We start from the raw sequence: 21,416 nt of genomic DNA on the forward strand, positions 1-21,416 counted from the left end.
AGGTTATACTAATGACTCTTATGTTGTTTGGTCATTGATGTAGCTACTCTTTTCTAAGAGATGGTTTTAATAAATAAATTTTTTGCTTATAAAAAATATCTTTGAAAACATTGCAGAAAAGATATATTTAATGAACAATAATCATATATTTGTAACACTAATCACTAATTTAGACAACTGAATATATTTAAAAGTATATTCGAGGTGCTGGGCTATGCATATATATAATATTTAAAATATTTTATTTTTTATTCGGGTTGGTTTGGTTCGGGCAAAAAAAACTCAAACCCATAACCAACCCAATTAAATCGGGTTTATATTTTTTTTAAACCAAATATATATCGGGTTCAAAAAATTCGGGTTGGTTCGGTCGAAAAATGATCGGTTCGGGTTGGTTTGGTCGGTTTTACCGAATCGTGTACACCCCTACCTCTCGAGAATCTTAAAAGGTACGAGTAGAATAAACGAGTACTCCCTCCGTCCCAATCAATTCTATACAGTTTCCTTTCTGGGATGTCCCATCATTTCTATACACTCCCAAAATAGCAACTTTTTATACTCTATAAAACACTACTACACCCACTATATTCTCCCACTATCTCCATTATATATAAGGGAAAATAGATTTTTTTGCCACTCAACTTATAGCGTTTTTAGAAACTTACCACCCAACTTATTTATTTTTGCTTTTAGTCACTAATGTTAGGTTTGGTTTTATTTTTAGCCACCAACTTAGGTTCGGATTTGATTACGAGCATTATAATAATTTTTTGTAGCATCATTTATACACAGTGATAGTATGTAATATTTTGATGATGTGTCGTATGTGTATATCTTTATATATAGCAATAATAATATAAAATGAGCCGATGAAAATTAAAATCAGGAAAAATCATAATTAGATTCCAAAAATTCAATAAATCATGAATATGAAATTAATGACTTCAAACAATTGACCTCCTCTCATAAGATAAAGTGTAATTGAGTGATATGACGCATCACCTTTCGCTATTAAAGTTTCAATCGACTAGCTCAGTCTAAGATCTCTTTTAAATTTATCTTCAAAAATTTTAATAACTTTATCTTATTACAATTTTCAAGAAATACTATATATAAAAATACAAACATATATCAAATTATCAAAATATTACAGACTACCACTATATTTTAATAATGCTACACATAATATGTAATGCTAATAATTAAATCCGAACGTAACTTTAGTGACAAAAAAAAGCTGAATCTAACACTAGTGAGTAAAATAAAAAAAAATTATAGTTGAGTGGTTAGTTTCTAAAGACGCAATAAGTTTAGTGACAAAAAAAATTATCATAATACTAGTAATCAAATCCGAACCTAAGTTAGTGGCTAAAAAAAAAACCAAACCTAACATTAGTGACTAAAAGAAAAAATAAATTAGTTGGGCGGTAAGTTTCTAAAAACGCTATAAGTTGAGTGGCAAAAAAATCTATTTTCCCTATATATAATAATAAAAACATTATTACACCCACTACTTTACTCCACTATCTCAAATCTATTATTAAAAAAATATGTGGGTCCCACCACTTTACCCACTTTCCATCTAACTTTACTCATTTCTCACACTTTTTCTTGGTCTCCGTGTCCGATACCAATGTATATATAATTTATTGGGACGGAGGGAGTAATTTGTTTCTTTACTGGGTTGTACTCTATGAGGCAATTCCTAACCACCCCTCTACACTCTACAGTAGAAAGTATTGCACGCTAATATTCGTATTACTTCATGATCATTCGACTTATACATATAGATTAATTATATTATTTTTTAGAAAATGATTTAAGAGCACCATTGGAGATGCTCTTAAGAAGCTTGATTTACTAACTTATTTCTCGGGCTTCTCCTCTTTTCACCTGTCTCTGGTCATTTATAATGTTTATAAATTATTTATAATCCAAACACTTAGCTAACTTATAATTCCGAGTTTACTTATCACTTATAATAATTATGTTTAGAAATAAAAGTTTAGATTCTAAATTTTTATTTGATATAAATTTTATAAGGAAAAAAAATTATGTTTAGAGTTGATTTTTTTAACACCTTAAAATACATATATAAAAGTCAAAAGCAAATAAAATAGGTAGGAGGAAGTGCTCCCTCCGTCCTTTTTTAGTTGTCACATTTAATTTTGTGCCGGTCAGATTGACCAAAGTTTAAATGACATTTATTAATATTTTATCAGTTGACAAAATAAAAAAAATATGTCTCCGGAAATAAATTTTAATCTACTTTAAAATATAATTTTCAATTTTTTAAAATAATGAAAGAGTTACTTATTATCTTTAGTCAAAACTTAGTCAATTTGACCAACAAAAATAGATCGTGACAAATAAAAGGAGACGGAAGGAGTATAACTTATCATATAAAAAGGGCAATGTCTAGACATTTATTACGTCGTTCAAATATAAAACAAACACGTATCGTATTTAACAATTATTTTCGATATAATGGCTTATAAGAAATACTCCCTCCATCTCATATTATTTGCTTTTGACGGTTAGATAGTCAAATCGACCAAATTTTGACCATTAATTAGAGAAAATATATTAATTATTTTAAAAATCTAAAAAATGGATTTCGAAAGGGATTAGATATATTTTCTAATAAAGTAAATTTTTTCTAATCTTTTGAATTCGGATAATATGTGTAATTTCTGGTCATAATCTAGTCAATTTGACTCTTCAATAGTCAAAACAAGACACATTATATGAGATGGAGGGAGTAATATATTAATAATTTTATATTATATATAATTTATAATTATTACAAATATTAAAATATAAATAAATGTAGATAAGTTACATATTTGAATGACGATATTAAGGCCCTGTTTGGAAATTGGAAGTTTGGGGTAAACTAGAGGTTTCTGGTGTTTTAGAGGTTTGATCATTTCAGTCAGCTAATGTTAGTGTTTGATAGTTAGCGGATTGAATTAGAGGTTTGGGCTCAAAAAACTAAATTCCAAAAAGCTACTTTGAGGAGTTTTTTGGGTTAGAATTTCTGACATGTGTCATAAAAAGCCAAACAATTTTACAAGAATCCACTAATTCAATCCGCTAGTCAAAACATCTATCTCAATCCGCTAGTCAAAATATCTAATTCAATCCGCTAAAAACTAACAGCTAATTTCCAAACACGGCCTAATATTTATAACATCACAAAAATAAAATAAAATTATCAAAAAAATATTTTCTACAAACTTTCACTTTTATCTTTAAATTAATTTCAAATTTATTACACTAATAAATACTCTAAACTATAAGTCCAAACATTTACTTTTATCTTTAAATTAATTTCAATTTATTAAACTAATAAATACTTTAAACTATAAGTCGAAAATCGAACTTAAAGAAGCAAAAAAATATATCCCCTCCGTCCCCCTCAATTGTTTACATCGGGATACGGTAGTTCGGCATGCATTCTAAAACTCTCATAAAATATAGTTTGATAAATTATTTTGATTTTTTTTTATAAAATAAATATTTATTTTTATAAAACAAGAAAATTTTCAAAAAAAAATTATAAAATAATATATTTTTATACGCCACAATGCAAAAAAGTATAAAATAAGTAACCAAGTTAAAACTCAGTACTACGACTACCATATAAAAGCATCTCCAAGGGTAATATCTAAACTCATTAGCTATAATGCTTATCTAAATGGACTATACAAATTTTTTGTTAACAGTAAAAGTTTTCACTCCAATGATGTTATCTATAATTACTATAAGCTAAAATTATTTCTATTAGCTTTTTTGATCAACAAATCTATTGAATGATACTTTGTTATCTATAATTTTTTAGATGATGGTTGGAGTGCAACTTTTTTTACATATTATCTAAAAGAGCCAACTAGATGACACATAGGATGACACATAAGATTTTTAGCTAACAGTTCTCAACCCTTGGAGATGCTCTAAGAGCATCTCCAAGGGTATTATGTATATTTATTAGCTATAATATGATATATAGATACTTATCTAAAATTATAGCTAAGGGATCCTAGATTCACTCCAATGGTATTATGTATAATTATATGATCTAAAATTATACATAATAGCTTTAAAGGTTTTACAAATGTAGCAACCCCCATTTTAGTTATCTATATTTTTTTGCTAAGGGGTAATGGTTGGAGTATAGAATTTTAACCTATTATCTAAAATGTGCCACATAGATGCCATGTAGGTGCCACATAAACACTTTTACCTAAGAGATCTAATGCCTTGGAGTTGCTCTAACTGCGCTGAATATAACAAACGCAGGATGGTACATTCAAACTGATAATATCGATTCAACTAATTTTCATAGTCAGATATAAATAAACTCCTCCTTCAGCTTACTAACGTACCTGGGACCCTTGACATAATCGTAAACAGTGTAATTCTACAGCCTCTCAATTGCAAATTTGCAATGGAGGAGATGCATGATTGAGTTGAGGCATATAGAAAATACAAATCTCAACTGCAGCTTTTATTATTGAAAAGGAAAGAAACTTATGTTTAATGCATGGCATAATGAATTGTACCCGCGTAACATCGACGTGTTGTGCTGTCTCGTTTTATTCAGCCCCCTCCCCCCACTACAAGAAAACCCGGAAATGCGAACCAAATTTACCAACGGAAACTATTCCGTCACAATTTCTCAACGGAATACCGACCAATTTTTGTGGGGATAAATTCAAACACTTAGCAAATAATTATCAACAATTCACACACCAAAGGTTACCAACGGAATACTGTGTTAGAATACGGGGGCTTTAGCATCGGAAAACCAACGGATTACCAATAGCGTATTTAGCATCCGAATACCAACGGACTTGTTACGGATTTAACGACGGAATTTCTGTTGGTAACTTGGTGCTTAGTTCGTCACTATTTCCGTTGATAATTCCGTTGCAAATCTGTCACGAAATGATAAGTTAAGAGTGAAATCTCATATTAGTATTCCATTGCTAATATTCCAAAGAAATCTGTCACGAAATGATAAGCTAAGGGTGAAATCTCATCTCGTATTTAGCATCCGAATACCAACGAACTTGTTAGCTGTGTACAGTTAGAACGAGCCAGATATTTTCCATTGCTCTACATGATTTCACTTTAGTACTACCGAGCGGTTAAATTTAAAAGAAAAATGGAGCTCATTATTACAAATAACACAACAAATACCGGTGATAACTCTAAATTTTGGCCGGAACCTCCTTCCGCCAGGACATGATCATGAGAAGGCGATCAATTCGGATCGATATATCTCAATCCCATCTGAAAATACGATCTTGAAAGAATCCGGTCACACAACAATCAACTGGATCCCGTAACCCGACAGACAGTAGAAGTCCAACACCAATACCTGTTACGCGAGTAACATAGTGAAGCCAAAGGTGATAAGGACACCACACAACAGTCAACTCTAACAAGATGAAGATAAATTCGAGAACATTCCAAAAAACTGTTCCAACATTTGACACTTGGACTCTAGGACAGATACAACTGAGAGTTTTTTCTCCCATTTTGTACGCCCCTGGAGGGGCGGACGTATACCCTCCCTATGTCTTGTGAGAATTATCATATCTACTTATTTACACAAACAATTCAAGACAAGCCGAATTCAAAAGTAGCTCACGCCTTTTGCTTTTCAGTATAGGTGTTCGCGGTGCGGTTTTTTCCTAAAATCGTGAACCAACCCTGCATGCGGTTTGAGAGGATTCGTAAACCGCAACCACACCGCGTAATATAAAAACCGTGTAAACTACACCACAAAATTGTGGTGCGGTTCGTGCGGTTTGTGTGGTTTATATATATATTCAAAAAAAATTATATTATTGAATGACAATATAAATATAATTTTAAACTATATCTATTTAAATATATTGAGTTACGATGCTCATCAAAAGAAATATAAATAATTTTAAACTATAATTATATTGAGTTACGATACTCATCAAAAGAAATATAAACTAAAATAGAAGTATGGTAAATGATGAAGATGAAAAAATTTCAACACTTACAAATTATTTATAAAAAACAAATATAATTATAATATTTATTTTTTCGTCTTAGAACTAACCTTAATTTATATTGTAAATTTATTAAAATTAAGTAACTTGAACATATACACACACATAGGAGATTAACGTCATAATATATAATTTATTTATATAATATAAATATTTTTAATTATATGTGATATTTTTTTAGTATTAGAAAATAGCGGTGCAGTGGGGTTTGAAACTCACTTGTATAATGTCAAATTGCAACCCGCTCCGCACCGCGCAATTTGTTAAAATTTCAATACACAACCGCATCATTAAAAAAAAAACCCGCATTTTACGGTGTGATGCGTAGCGGTGCGGGTGGTTTACGCGGTGTGAGCAGTTTGATGAACCCCTGCTTTTCAGCGGTAAGCATTTGAGTCTCAAGATGGTAAAAACCAAAATCTTATCGGTAATAAAACAGTTACTCCAATCTTGTTAACTTTCCGGCCTTTCAGTATATAAAAGTAGTTTAAAAAGATGCAAGAAAACTTAGATGAAACATTCTTCCCCTAATTTAAGAATTTCCCTTAAATTCCTGAGTAAGCTAAGATTGCATGCAATTTAAAATCACAACACTGTAGGTCCCCCTGATTGCTGCAGCTTCCCAGAATTGACAGCTCCTGTTTGTACATGTGTTTTCTTTCTCTGTATTCTCCCCTTCAACTCAAAAAAAAAACACAACCCAAGAAACAGAAGATTCACACACACAGACACACTACTCACTACACACATTCACAAGCAAAACAGTATTAGTAACACTGCTCAGTACACACACACTCAGTCACTCACTACAACCCAAACCAAACCAAACTCAAACTGAAACCACAACACAATCACCAGATCCAAACATGTACAAAACCAACACCTTCTTCATCCTCCTCACCCTTGTCACAACCACCACTCCCACACTTGAAACTCAACACCCACAACTATCTCATGCTAGAAAACTCCTTCACCAACCATTCTTTCTCCCTCTCTCTCCCCCAATCTCTCCCTCATTCTCTCCCATCTCTCCCTCAGTCTCTCCCACTTCCCAGCCCCAACCCAAGTACCCCTTCTCTTCTCTCTCCCCACCCACCCCAACCACCTTCTTCCCTTCCTACACAACCCCTCCCCCACCCCCTACCCTCACCACCACCCCTACTTTTCCCGCCAATATTTCCTCCCTCATACTAACCAACCCCTCTCACTCCTCAAAGCCCATTTCGAAAAAACTCATCGCCATTGCCATCTCCCTCTCTCTCCTCTCTGCTCTCCTTGTTGCCATTGTCGCCACTCTTCTCCTCCACAGGCACACTCGAAAACCGGAAATCATTAAATCCGATAGCCTACGGCTCTACCCCTCCCACACCTCGCCGTCCGATGAGCCCGGAACGAGTACTTCCACAACGACGACGACTACCACCACGACGAGTCATGTTAATTTTTATGCAACTATGTCTTCATCGGGTTATCACAAACTGGGCTCGCCGGAGCTCCGGCCGTTACCGCCGTTACCTAAACAAAACCCCTCCGGAGAACAATTATACTACAAAGACTCCGGCAAAGATAAAGAGCTGGAAGATGATGAGTTTTTTTCGCCGGTGGCAAGTCCGAACGGCGACGTTTTGGGGTCCGGTGGGGTGGATTCAGGTAGCCGGAGTTTCAATTCGAAAACGGCGTCGTACCCCTCTTCACAATCACATTCTCCAATGTCTACGAGTCCTTCAATTGCATTTAATTCAAGTCCGCGAAGCTCGATTTTGAAGTCTCCGGACTCTCTTGTTAATTTTCCGATGCCTCCCCCTCCGACACGACAACGGAAGGTTTCGTTGTCGACGGAGAGTACGCCAGTGAGGGTTTCGGATGTAAGTGAATGTGGTGATGTTAGTTTGCCTCCAATGCCACCGCCAATGCCAGCACCAAGAGGGTGGGAAGTAGGTGGAGGTTTCGAAAAGGAGCCTCCGGTTCTTGTAATGCCAAGTAGGCGTGATGTCGAACGACGAGGAGATGTTGGGGAGAAAAATGAGGAAGTTTTGAAGCTTAAATTGAAGCCTTTGCATTGGGATAAAGTTAAAGCTAGTTCTGATCATGCAATGGTGTGGGATCAGCTCAAGTCCAGCTCATTTCAGTAAGAACTTTAAAGTTATGTTAATTGTGTTAGTTGGTATTATTCATTAACAATTATTGCTTTGTTGGGTGTTTGGTCTATGTTTATGTGCGCTAACCTTGTAGGATCGTAATTTGATACAGGTTGAATGAGGAAATGATTGAGACTTTGTTCATGGTGAACACGTCTAAATCGACGCCTAAAGATGCTAACACACCGAGACCACTTTTTCCTTTAATGAATCAAGATACCCAAGTTCTTGATCCAAAAAAGTCTCAGAACATTGCTATACTGTTAAGGGCACTTAATGTGACTGTTGATGAAGTTTGTGAAGCTCTTTTGGAAGGTAATGAATTGTCTTTTTATGGCGGTGTTTGAAATTTGAATACATTGTAATTTTTAAGGCACTAAAAGTTTATAGCTAGTCTGGAGAAGAGTTGTTGTCTTTTAGGATGTCTTCAAAAAGGAGGGTGCGAGTCCTATTCATTCCTCACTAATTAAATTTCAAAATAGTGTCTTAGTGATATACATTTTCACATTCCGGTTTACATTTGGTGGATTGATTTGGGAGTTCTGTATCTTGTCTTCAATGTACTAATAAGTTATAACTGCCCCCCTCAGTCCTCTGTATTCGAGCAAAGTACTGGTTATTTTTCTATTTGTAAATACTAATAATTGTGAAAGCCTGACTAATTAGAAAAAAAAATAAATGTTACAAGTGATTCTCTTAATTTTATGTTAGGTAAGTATGTAGCTGCTTCTTCAATGTTACGGGGTGTAGGTGGGTTGGGTAATCAATGGTATATTCTTCCAGTTCTCTCGTTCAACTGCAGACACTGTTCTGTTATCTTAATCATCATGTCTGCCAATAGAACTTCCTGCTGACTACCACTACAAATTTTAAACAGGTAATAGTGATACTCTCGGGACAGAACTTCTAGAGAGTTTATTAAAGATGGCTCCAACCAAAGAAGAAGAATACAAACTGAAGGAGTTCGAAGAAACACCACCCTTCAAGCTGGGCCCTGCCGAGAAATTCCTCAAGGCAGTTCTTGATATACCTTTTGCATTTCAGAGGATCAATGCCATGCTTTACATAGCCAATTTTGATTCTGAAGTTGAGTACCTTAAGAGGTCATTTGAGACAATTGAGGTAAACACATCTTAATGCCTAATATAATATCTTTATCATTACGTATTCAAAACTTGCATATCTGAAGAGGCCAAATAATTAATGCCTTCTTTCTTAAATGATTATTCAGCACCTTCATCTGCTTTCATTCATTTTCAATGATGTCATATTTCGCAACTAAGATTTAAATGTAAATATGTTACTTTTCTAGTTTAACCTTGCAAGTTATAACTTTCCACATTCAAAGTGGAATAAACTGCAAAAGATTAATTTCTTCTTTTTACATAATATCTTCTTGGGGATAAGATGATGGAATGTAAAGAATGTCACTTGTCACTTGTCGCGGGACAGGAATAAAAATAATGCTCAACTTGTCTGCTGGTTCGTTGGAGTTTATATGTTATTGCAATATATCTGAAAGAGTAACAGGAGTAGAGCCTCAGCTTGCTGAATAGGCCTATCTCTGCCTCTTTATCAGTCAATCAAGGATCCTAAATCCACTACATACCACACCACCGAGAAGCTTTTCATATTCGCAGAATCACATTGTTGCCAAGCAAGGTTACACTCTATGTTAATAATTTTCCAGGTTACAAGTTGTGAATCAGTACTATGGACTCATGCAAAGTTCAACACGATCTCACTTATTTCAGTCGAGTTTTTGCATACCAAGAAAATTATATGATATTGACTCGTACATTTGCATTCATTGTGTAAAGCAACGTTATAGATTATTCTCTTTCTACACAGGGAGCTTGTGAAGAACTTAGAAACAGTAGAATGTTCGCTAAGCTTTTGGAGGCCGTTCTTAAGACCGGGAACCGTATGAACATTGGAACCAACCGTGGCGAGGCTCGTGCCTTCAAGCTTGACACACTACTCAAGCTTGTAGATGTGAAAGGCACTGATGGGAAAACCACGCTCTTGCATTTTGTTGTACAGGAAATTATAAGAGCAGAAGGTTCTCGTCTTTCTGATGACCAGTCTTTGAGTGCTGAATACCAGCAACATCCTGACCTGAGAGATGACATTGAATTCATGAAACTCGGTCTGCAGGTTGTTTCCAGTTTGAGTGGGGAGCTAACCAGTGTCAAAAGATCTGCTTCCATGGATGCGGATGTCCTTGGTAATGAAGTGGAAAAACTATGTACTGGAATTACCAAGGTTCTGGAAGTATTGAAATTAAATGAAGAACTCCCATTGAGCGAAAATAGTAGAAAACTCTCTGAATCAATGAGCGCCTTCTTTAAGAAGGCCGAGGAACAATTAATCAAGGTTCAATCCCAACAGAGTGCTGCTCTTTCTATGGTAAAGGAGATAACCGAGTATTTCCATGGTAATTCTGTTAAAGAAGAGGCTCGTCCATTTCGGATTTTCATGGTGGTCAGGGACTTCCTTTCTAACCTTGATCAAGTATGCAAAGAAGTCGGGAGGATTAACGAGAGAACTAAAGTTAGCTCAGCATGTCAGTTTACAGCGCCAATATACACAAGCCTTCCACCGCTTTTTCCTGAACTTAGTGGGTCACAGACTTACAGTACATCGGATGATGAAAGCTCATTTTCGTCGTAGCATCAAACTTCTCTTTCTTGGTTCATGTAATCGTTACCGGAACTCACTGGTGCACCATCAACCTAGTCAGAATGCACTAGAGGTTAACAGGGTTGAGTGGCCATGATTTGTATTATTGAAGATCTTGACATGTTTTAGTTTCATCTGACATGTAATATGCATGGTCTATTAAGTCAATTGTGTTGCAGTAATAGGTAATTCTGGAGAAATGGTGAGAGCTAGCTTTGTATATGTTCTTTTTTTTCAACTCCTCTTGCATGTATTTCTTTAATTACAACTTGCTGCAACAAATTTTTAGTTCTAAATGGACAGCCAAAACATCAGCATCAGAGTCAATATTAGTTGGCAATCAAGGATAGTCTGTGAATTTCGAATTCTAGTGCTGATGATGTGCTTTCTCACCTTGGGTGAGTTCAAGCTGGATGGCCGACCTAAAGAAAAAGTTGGGCCCTTGGGTCATTGTTAAATGTTAACATAACTCTGTGTCAGGAGATATTCATAGAAATAATGAGTATGACAACACTTATTACATACAACAAAGACTTATTTTCGGAGAAAATAAGTATATATATAGTTTTCTGTTTTTATCGTAAAAAATATTTCTTATTTTGATTAAATAATGATTATGAACCTCTTTCTTAACATTTATTTTTTATGAAAAATGAATTTTTATATGAAAATAAGCTCTTACTTTCAGAAGGATTTATTTGCTTAACAGCCTCGGTGCTTAACATTTTTTATTTGAAGAAATAAGTCACTTACTTTCAGAAAAATATACACATTTATGTACACTATAAAACAATAAATGACTTATTGTGAAATAAATCAAACCGAAAAAGAAAGTTTGAAAGATATTAGTTTATTCATGTATTCAAGAAATGTGTGCAAAAATGCAAGTTGAAGACTGAGACAAGCCATAAGGAATTTAGACCACTAACTCAGAATCCAATCGTTACTATCGTTTTTGGTCTAACAAAGATCGAGACAAGCCGCCAGGAATTATAAGTAGACCATAGAACTAAAAATCAATTTGCTATCGTTTTGGTCTGCTAAACAATAAAGAACTGATTCACGCATACTCAAAACTATTCTATTCTACTAAATTATAGTCCTCTGGACATGTTTCACAAAACAAGGAATAACTAAACGATGCAACTGAAGATGCCAACATATTACTTTACTGTGAGAATACTGAATACCATGCAGGATTCTAGATATTCCAATCTAAACCATTGCTAAAAAATACAGCAAGATTTAGGTTACCATGATATTACTCGAACTCATTATCCACTCAGTAAGACGAAATTGATATCATATTAGAAAGCATCCATCTTCCGTCTCTGGAGCCTTCACAACTTGCATTCCTTGTAAATACAGCTAGTAATCCAATGCACTGCAGCGTCATATGAATATGGATTGCCGAGGGGAGAAGGGCCCTAACGCGTTCTTTGCTGCTACCACTTTGCTTACCAACAATTTCCACTTTGTTTCATCTTTTTTGCTCTGCCTCGACATTTTCTCCTTGATGTTCCTGCAATTGCATAAAAGAGATACCACCACTAGTATAAATAGGCTGACCCAGACTTAGTATTTTTAGTAATGACTGCAAGAGTATGTGGCTCTACATACACAATTAAATAAGTGGACACTGGAGCAGGAGAAAGTGAGTACCAGGCACAATTTAACACCGGACGGAGATACTAACAGTAATGCTAAATCACTCAAAGCTTTATTGCAATAGTGAATTCTAGGCTAGGAGGGGGGCTTAAAGACCGCACTAGCAATTGATCAACTCAATTCCTCCAGAGAGATATGCACAAAATAAATGATAGAAACTAAAAATGTTTTCAGCTGGGACTTAACCATGTTATTAATCTCATAATACATTCCTGCCAGACAACCATTAGAATTTGAGGAATGAGCTAGCCTTGACACTGATAATATATATATTAACACAGCATGAGCATGTCTACATTTGAGAACTATACTTTCTGACGGCTCACTGACAGTTATATGCTTACCTACAAAGAGGAACCTTGCAATTATCAGGATCACTGCACATGCGGGAATGAAGTTCAAGGAGCTGCCCTGTGCGTTTGCACTGAGCACAACCACCAGGGACTCGTGTTTTGCATCTTAAAAAATGACGGACTAGAGTCTCAATCCCCTTGCAAGCTGGAAAATTACAAGCAACCTCATATCCTTTAAGAACTTTGTCACGGGGTCCGATTGTCTTACACCCATCCTGAAAAATGTGCAATACAGCTTCCATTGCTTCGACGAGTTGCAAGTATACCTTCTTCTCTTCAACTTTCTTCAATCTCTCTTGCTTACTCTAATATAAGTTAAATAAACAACTAAGTCACATATTATGTAAAATTTATTAACTGCTAGTGCAGTTTGCATCTTTTTACATGAAAAAATATATTAAAGTTTCTTAATAAACCATCAACATTTAATGTTTTAGTGAAATCCGTAGATAACAGAATCCTTTTTGCTTGGGAGAATGGACAAGCACAACGGTCTTTTGAATGATTAAAAATCCAAAAAGCTATTCAACAATAAGATTTCTTGTAACAAATATATAGATAAATACCAGATCAATGACGCTTGAAGGATAACAAAAAGAAAAGAAAAGATTTTTCTAACATATATTTCAATAGATTATAATGCTTGCCTATAGCCTATATATATACGAGATGAAAGACACTCTGAAGAAAAATAAAAAGAAATCAAGGCTTGACCGAGGATTTGGGAAACTGCGGAAAACATTCCTTCAGATCAACCATGACTATTAATAGCAAGAGAACTACCAAAACCTAATCGACAGATAATACAATTAATACAACTTGTACAATATATACGTAGATAATAACTGTAGCTAACTTACGGAATCAGCTTCAACAACCAGTCCTAAAAGCTCTTGTTCAAGTGCAGAATTAGCAAGTGTCATAGCCTTCCATCCTTCAGTGGTCGATATGGTCTTAAAGTCTCTTACAACCATACGAGTGCAGATGAAAGAAAGCCGTGATGAGTCACATTTTCGAGCTAGCTGAAGCACATCTATCACTTTCTCTGGTATGAGATAATCCTGCTCTAGTACCTGCTCACAAACTCTTTTGAGTGATGGCACTGCATAGCAATGCGATAAAACAAATAAATGTAGTGTATATTCCTTCATCTCATTCACTTCATAGCTGCATCAGGATAGAAAACAAATATTTGTTATCAACCCTCCTGGAATAGCTGGGATAAGCAAAGATGACTGGCAAGATATGCAGAAATAGCTAGCACCAATGGGTGTTGGGTTAACAATTTCTGAGTGAAATTCTGACTACTTGGTTGGTCTATTAATCAGGTTGCTCTGCACAGTATCTAACTATATACTCTGACGGTGTTCAGAATACGAGAAAGGATGGGGCCTAACCATGCACATTTATATACAGTGGCGGAGCTAGGATATACACCGAGGGAGTGCCAGAATACAATTGCAGATAATGTTATACATAGAAACATATGAATGGATAGGGGATTAAGGATACTGTTTGTACATTTTACTTCAGTATATACGAGATCTGACTAATCTTTTGGGTTCTTTTATCCATGTACCTTATGCTTGTCTACCCATTCGTGTCTCCAATAATAATCTATAATTATTTATCAACTAATCCTACTGGCTTATATATCACAGCATACTAGAAACTCAGGGTGAGTGGTGGCACACTCTGGCCCCAAGAGTGGCTCTGCCCCTGTATATATATATAAAGAAAGAACAAAAACTCAAGCAACTTTGTTTACAGAAGCAGATGAAAATATGTTGCAACATCAACCTAGGGGCAAAGCTGATCACAGAATTTTAAAACAGATGAATAAATATATGAAGCTGTGAATGTCTTACATACCAGGACGAGTAGAGAAAGCGTATGAATGCATAAACAGCGCCATAAGGTACTCCAGGAATTTTTATGTATTTAATACCATTTATGAATTTTGATTTAATTAAGAAATTCCCCAGCACCTGTGATGCACCATTCTACAAAAGCAAACCAAGGATTCTATTAAAATTAGAACAGGTAAGCGATGTAGTATCTATTAATACTTAATAAAGAGCAACTAGTAACCATGATGTATAGTCACGATTGATGAATTGTTTAAGTAGCAAAGGATTCAACTTGAAATATCATGGAAATGCAGATGATCCAATGTCAAAATTTTGGAAAATTCATAGATTTGGATAATGCATCAAGAAAATTAGTCTGTGGAGTTGTGTCTTTCGTAATGAGTTCCAAATGCTAGAAATTAAACACAATCAAATTACTCTCAAGACCTGTCTAACATACAAAATATAATAGCCCATATTCAACTTCAAATCTACAGTAATCCATGGTATAAGCAAAAGTTACTGTTAGACTACTTTGGAGTAAAAGAAAAGCACGATGTCTCACCAAGACAATGAAATGAGCTGGAATGATAGCCTCATTTTCGGCAACAACACATACATCTGCTGCATATCCTTGTTTAAAGAGGTCGTCCCATGTTTGCTTCGTTTCCTTTGGTACGAAATTCAGACATCTTCCTGGAAGTTTGATAAGATAATTGTTTTTGTTCTGCATTTTACCAGGCAATGGAGGTGGCCTCGGTATAGAACAACTCTGGCATAAAGGCGCTGTAACTTTTTCTCTAAAAGTTATACCCATTCCTGTATTCCTTTCTTCACACTCAACATCAAGCGATTTGATTAACGATTCAAAGGTTAGGGATGACCAGGGAGAATCAAAGTCCGGTGAATCCATAATTACAATGTTCAGTACGAATTTTGTGGAACACTCTGCATAGAAGATAGCTGAATAAGAGTCGTGTAAACTGTAATCCGGATACACTAAAGCTAAGTTGCCGACTAAACTTATAGCATATAGAGCTACTATACTCAGCCACAACATCCCCCAAATTTTTGGATTGTATCAAGAAACAAGTTGTCCTCGAACTAGAATCAGCTCTAAGCCGACTTAATTTTTTGGTCCCATATGATGCAGCGTATGTACCAACCATGATCTTTACTCTTTCTTTCACTAACCATCACGTCTTCTTTTGCGTAGTAATTGTTTACTTAAAGATAAGTCCATATAATAACTTCAATAATTCATATCAATAAGTAGATAATCTAAACTTGACAGATTTTAGTACCTTTCAATTTGATCATCAATCAAGAAGTTCATCACAGAATACCTCCTAAATCTTCTTGATCTCGGATCATAAACGTATGAATTACATGATTAGGCTGATCAATGATCATTGAACTAGAGTAGAACGAAGCTCACAATTACTACAGTTATACTAGGTACTCTACTTCATACAAACATTAAAGTGCGTTCTCGTCCCCGTCCCCTAATGTATACAACTCAAGGGGACGAAATGTATACAACTCAGGGGGCGGCGAGAATACAAAAGAAGGAAGTGATGAAAACATATCTATGTACCTTGGTATCAACAATCTGGACAGAATACAACCGTATAGTATTAATCCCAGGGCAAAGGCAGCAGCAAAAAGCCTGTAAAAGCGAAGTGAATGCATAAGTACATACATGCATTAAAAACATTATTACAGAAGAGTTCATTAAATAAAATATAGAAAGTACAGAAAGAAGGAACTCACCAAATGGATGAACATGAAATATAGAGAGATATGTGTGTCCAAGAAAATAAGGGTGGTGATAAATATGAAGTGGTCAAGTGGACGGAAAGAGGGCGGTGGTGGAGTGTTTGTTGTTATATTAGGGGTAGCTGTGCCACGGATTTTGTATGTTTCTTCCTTTTTCCCTTCCTTTCATTTGCTTATCGTTTTCACGACTTTCTATGTATATCTTGTCGCATGCATAGTTTTCCATCTTCACCCTTTTATATTTTTTTTCCCGAGAAAGAAATAAATTTCCATCGATAATATATATCCAGAATATAATGCTCAGCGGAACATAGTGTCCTTCATTCATAAAAAAATACTATCTAATCGAAGAGTAAACCCATACGTTTGGACTTTTAATGTCTTCAAAAGAAAATCCACAAGCTAAGCCTCGTTAAAGCCCGGAAGAGTAAAAACCTTAGGAGAGAAAAACTCAGGGAAAAAGTGGCTTACAAAACAAAATTACGTCATTTATAAAAGGTTACAATTAAAAACAGTATCTTGTGATAATCATATGAAAACTCCTACCATCAAACCTTGTAATTACAATGACTCGTATATGCCCTCTTTCCATTCACTATTTTATCTTCTGCCTCTAAACAACCAAACCTCCATAAAATAAAATATTTAATGCTGAACCTGTAAGATGACCGAAAATATTAAGATAATTAAGTGGAAAATATTAACAAACACTAAAATAAATAAATAAAATACAAACAAATTTAAAACCAAAAAAGCAAGCTAGTAAATGTCACTTTATTGACTCTCATAGTCAAAATATTCCCACAATAAGGGTCACTCATAAATGGAACAATTAAGCCGTTAATTAAGATACAATTAACGCCCCACCCCATAATTAATGCTTTTTTCTTTCTGAAATCGTCCTACAGACCCGCTGATCTTGAAACAACCGTCATCTTTTTTCGCCACTCTTGCAGGATTAGTGTATTTGAGGGTTTGGGTCGACGAATTTAGCGTATTTCAAAAAGTTTTGGTTTCAGGGTTTCAGTAAGTGTTCATTTGATTGCAAAAGTGGAAGCCATCACGATATTGGAGATTGAATGTAGAGAAAACATCAAGACGTTTATTATTATCTTCACCCTTAGTTTTATTATACTAAAGCTATCAAACCAACTAAAACTAAAATCAATCTTTTATTATAATACCTCGTGCTACCAGAATTTGCAATTAATTAATTAGAAAGAAAAAAAAATATTTTATTCATATTTAACTTCTCTTCAATTAGATTTTAATCAAGATATTAACTACATATAAATTAAATATGACTTAATCATTAAATCAAATTTCTTCAATAGATCATAAATGTATTTTTTTGATTTATGAAAATACCATCCTCCACTTTTTTAACTTGTAAACCAAGAAAGTAGGTAAGCTCTCCCATCATGTTCATTTCATATTGACTTTTCATCAGTTTTTTAAACTTTTTACAAACTTTTTCATCTGTAGACCCAACGATTTTGTCATCCGCATAGATTTGAACTAAGATAAAAACTGCATTTACATTTCTATAAAATATAGTTTTATCTACAGTCCCTCTAGTGAAATGATTATCTAAAAGAAGCTGAGACGAAGTGTCGTATGAGGCCCTTGGTGCTTGTTTTAGATCATAGAGTGCTTTTAGTAAATAGTAAACATACTTAGGAAAGTCTAGATCTTCAAAACCAGAATGTTGACTTACATATACCTTTTCTTCCAGTTCACCATTCAAAAAGGCACTCTTGACATCCATCTGATACACTTTGAAGTTGGCATCTGCAACATATGCCAAGAATATTATGATGGCTTTCACTTTTACAACTGAAGCAGAAGTTTCATCAAAATATATCTCTTCAGATTGTGATTATCCCTTTGCGACCAACCCTGATTTGTTTTTCATCCATTTTGTTTTTGAATATCCATTTTGTGCCTATAATACTTCTATTATCAGGCTTGGGCACCAGCTTCCAAACCTTGTTTCTCTCAAACTGGTTAAGTTATTCTTGCATTGACTGAACCTAGTCAACATCCTTGAGGGCTTCATCTACTATATTAGGTTTATGTTGAGATAAAAATGAACTGTACATGAATTTCAGCATTTGCATCACCAATAATCAGCTCAAAGGGGTGATCTCTGATCCATTTTCTTTGAAGTGGAAGATGTTGCCTTGATGAGGTTGCTTCATTATCAGCAGCCGAATGATGATCTTGGAAAGCTCCCCTATATTAGTGAACTCATAACTTCTAGCTGATAATTATTCTTTATTTATTATATAAATTTTGAACAAGAATTAATATTTTAAATAAAAAAGAAACAGTAACTTAAAACAAACATATGGTGTATGTTATCTCAATGTCTCGTTCTATTTTATATATTATTCAATGTGATTATTTACCACAAGTGGGAGCCTGGTTTATAAGTTATAAAATTGATAATTAAGTTTCCTTATAAGACAAACTACTACCGCGACTTCGCAAGCAGCACAAAATAATTCAACCATTTCCAACTTTTGACTGGTACAGCAAAAAGTTACTGTTTACAATCCACCCACACTCTCTATTCACCCTTTTTCTAGGTTTTTCAATCTCCCTCCCTTGTTCCCATCTCGACTCACCTCATATGACAGAACAACTCCAATACTCCACTGGCGGCGCAAGTATGACGGGGAATCATCTCCGGCCGCCGCACCACCGGCTTCTCATCTCAATATCCTGACGCCGACAGGTCGGTGGCGCCTGATGGCGAGATCCAAGCCGCCAAGTAGAAGCTTCCAATTTCCGGCCGCCGCACCACATGCGTCTCATCTCAATCTCCGAATGTATATTTGATTTTTGTTGAATATGTTTGAAAAAACAGATCCGAAATATCTTACGGATACTGATATTTTTACTCTAAAATTTGTGGATACGGATCCAGATACGATTTTTAGTTGGCCGATACGGATATAGACAAATCTGTATCCGTTTTATCCATTTGACACTCCTGGTGATTACTACGTGTAGAGAAAAGTAGACAAAAGAGGAGGTTGTCACAAAGGAAGATGAGGAGGGGGACGGTGAAGATGTTGATGGGGAATGAATGATGGGTGGTGGAGAAAGAAGGTCGATAGTAATTAGACGATGTGGATAAAGAAGGCGGTCTTACGTGATGTGATGTATCGGCGTGGATGGCAGGATGGTTGTCGATGTGCTGGACGTGGTGGAAAGTGGGGTGGGCGGGTATAAATATAAAGAGTTTCTAGTTTTAATTCAATTTTGATTTCTATTTAATCATTTGCCTATATATATAATACATATATTTATTATATTTTCTATTAAATGTTATTACAAGGTTTAAATATTAAATCAAAAACAAAATTGCACAATTCTTTTATTTCAAAATTATTGAAAATTATGCAATATTCTAACATGTAACTACAAGTAAGTAATAATTATTCAGAATTATCCTAATGTAGAAACAACTACGAAAATTAAATTTCGTTGAAAATTTAAGTATAAGTTATTATAATATATATATAAGTATATTTATATATACTTTATAATAAAGTTAATGGGGTCGTTTGACGTAACTTAAAAAAGTGTTTATTGTTTATAAATGAGAAATCAATTATAAATGAAACGTAACTTTTTATTTGATATTTTTAGATATACTTTTTGGTGTTTACAATTTATTGGATATAAAAATTATTAATGTAATAATAAATTATTATAAATTATCTTTGAAAGTGATTCTCTACATATTTGTAAAATTAGAATAGAAAAAATCAGTAATAATAATTAGAATTTTGAACTACTCAAATTGTGATTTATAAATCATGAACTGATTTACTCCCTCTGTCCCTCTCATTTCTTTACAGTTACTATTTTGGGATGTCCCTCTCATTTCTTTACGTTACTATAAATAGTAAGTTTTTCCCATCATTACACCCACTATCTTCCCCCACTATCTCATATTTAACAATAAAAACTACTATTACACCCACTACTTTCCTCCACTATCTCAAATCTATTATTAAATATTGATAGGTCCCACCACTTTACCCACTTTTCATCTAACTTTACTCATTTTTCATACATTGTCTTGGTCTCCGTGTCCCCCTCCAATGTAAACTATTGAGGGGGACGGAGGGAGTATAAATTTATTGCACACATTGTAGGAAATAAGCTGGTCCAGCCACACATGTCGAATAATTTAATTTGTAATACGTGCTACGCAATTCCATAAAAATACTGACGGTATATGCTACTCCCTCTGTCCATTTCATTTTTTGACATGCATTTTAATACTTGAATAAAATATGATTTTAATACTTATTTTTGAGATTTTCTTATTCTAAATAAAAATTTAATTCAAAAAAAAATATTTTAGAAATAAATTATACTCTCTCCGTTCCAACCAATTCTTTACGTTTGGTTTGGGCACGGAGGTTAACAAATATGTATAAAGTAGTTGAAATGATAAAGAAAAGTGGATGAAGTGGTGGGACCCAATAATTTTTAGGGAATTTATCAAAAATACCTTATTTTCTAAGTTTTTTTTTGCGATTTTACTATCTTTTGAAAAAAATTGCAAAAATACTAATTTTTTAAAATATATTTGCAAAAATACGATCTGCAACTAGATGCAACCTTATGCAAATTCAGTTAATTGACTACGCAGGGGTTGCAATTATGGTTGCATGTGGTTGCAGGCATGTTTTCATGTGATTGCAACAGGTTGCATACATTATTTTTGCAAAAATTTTAAAATTTTTGTATTTTTGCAAAATCTTTAAAAAAAATGTAGTATTTTTGCAAAAACAATTTTGAACTTAAGTATTTATGAGAAAACCCCTAATTTTTAATGTATAAAAGGGAATTAGTGAAGTAAAAGTAGTG

The 21,416-nt window shown here is 34.4% G+C and overlaps 2 protein-coding genes across 3 annotated transcripts; one reads left to right on the forward strand and one right to left on the reverse strand.

The window, feature by feature from the left end:
• Positions 1-6,749: 6,749 nt before the first annotated feature.
• Positions 6,750-11,095, forward strand: LOC108196594 (formin-like protein 1). Its single transcript, XM_017363945.2, has 4 exons — positions 6,750-8,181; positions 8,304-8,506; positions 9,069-9,313; positions 10,043-11,095. The coding sequence occupies exons 1-4, from the start codon at positions 6,920-6,922 to the stop codon at positions 10,862-10,864; spliced, it is 2,532 nt and encodes an 843-aa protein (XP_017219434.1). The 5' UTR covers positions 6,750-6,919; the 3' UTR covers positions 10,865-11,095.
• Positions 11,096-11,781: 686 nt separating this feature from the next.
• Positions 11,782-16,702, reverse strand: LOC108193853 (BTB/POZ and TAZ domain-containing protein 3). Of its 2 annotated transcripts, XM_017360684.2 has the most exons (7): positions 16,518-16,702; positions 16,342-16,413; positions 15,310-15,692; positions 14,767-14,897; positions 13,755-14,061; positions 12,886-13,199; positions 11,782-12,395 (listed from the first exon to the last, which is right to left on the reverse strand). In XM_017360684.2, exons 3-7 carry the CDS (start codon positions 15,655-15,657, stop codon positions 12,266-12,268), a joined length of 1,230 nt encoding a protein of 409 aa, XP_017216173.1. In that variant the 5' UTR covers positions 15,658-15,692; positions 16,342-16,413; positions 16,518-16,702; the 3' UTR covers positions 11,782-12,265. The 2 variants fall into 2 exon arrangements, with proteins under 2 accessions (XP_017216173.1, XP_017216174.1); XM_017360685.2 differs by lacking the exon at positions 16,518-16,702 and having other exon boundaries at positions 16,342-16,500.
• Between the last annotated feature and the right edge of the window lie 4,714 nt (positions 16,703-21,416).

Source organism: Daucus carota, chromosome 7 (assembly GCF_001625215.2).
Source record: "Daucus carota subsp. sativus chromosome 7, DH1 v3.0, whole genome shotgun sequence".
Taxonomy (NCBI): Eukaryota; Viridiplantae; Streptophyta; class Magnoliopsida; order Apiales; family Apiaceae; genus Daucus; species Daucus carota.

Coding starts and splice junctions, on each gene's coding strand:
- LOC108193853 (XM_017360684.2), bottom strand. CDS start 15,657: ATGGATTCACCGGACTTTGATTCTCCCTGGTCATCCCTAACCTTTGAA. Junction 14,062..14,766: donor CGCTTTCTCTACTCGTCCTG/GTATGTAAGACA, acceptor ATCCTGATGCAG/CTATGAAGTGAATGAGATGA. Junction 13,200..13,754: donor TGGTTGTTGAAGCTGATTCC/GTAAGTTAGCTA, acceptor AACTTATATTAG/AGTAAGCAAGAGAGATTGAA.
- LOC108196594 (XM_017363945.2), top strand. CDS start 6,920: ATGTACAAAACCAACACCTTCTTCATCCTCCTCACCCTTGTCACAACC. Junction 8,182..8,303: donor CTCAAGTCCAGCTCATTTCA/GTAAGAACTTTA, acceptor AATTTGATACAG/GTTGAATGAGGAAATGATTG. Junction 8,507..9,068: donor TTGTGAAGCTCTTTTGGAAG/GTAATGAATTGT, acceptor AATTTTAAACAG/GTAATAGTGATACTCTCGGG.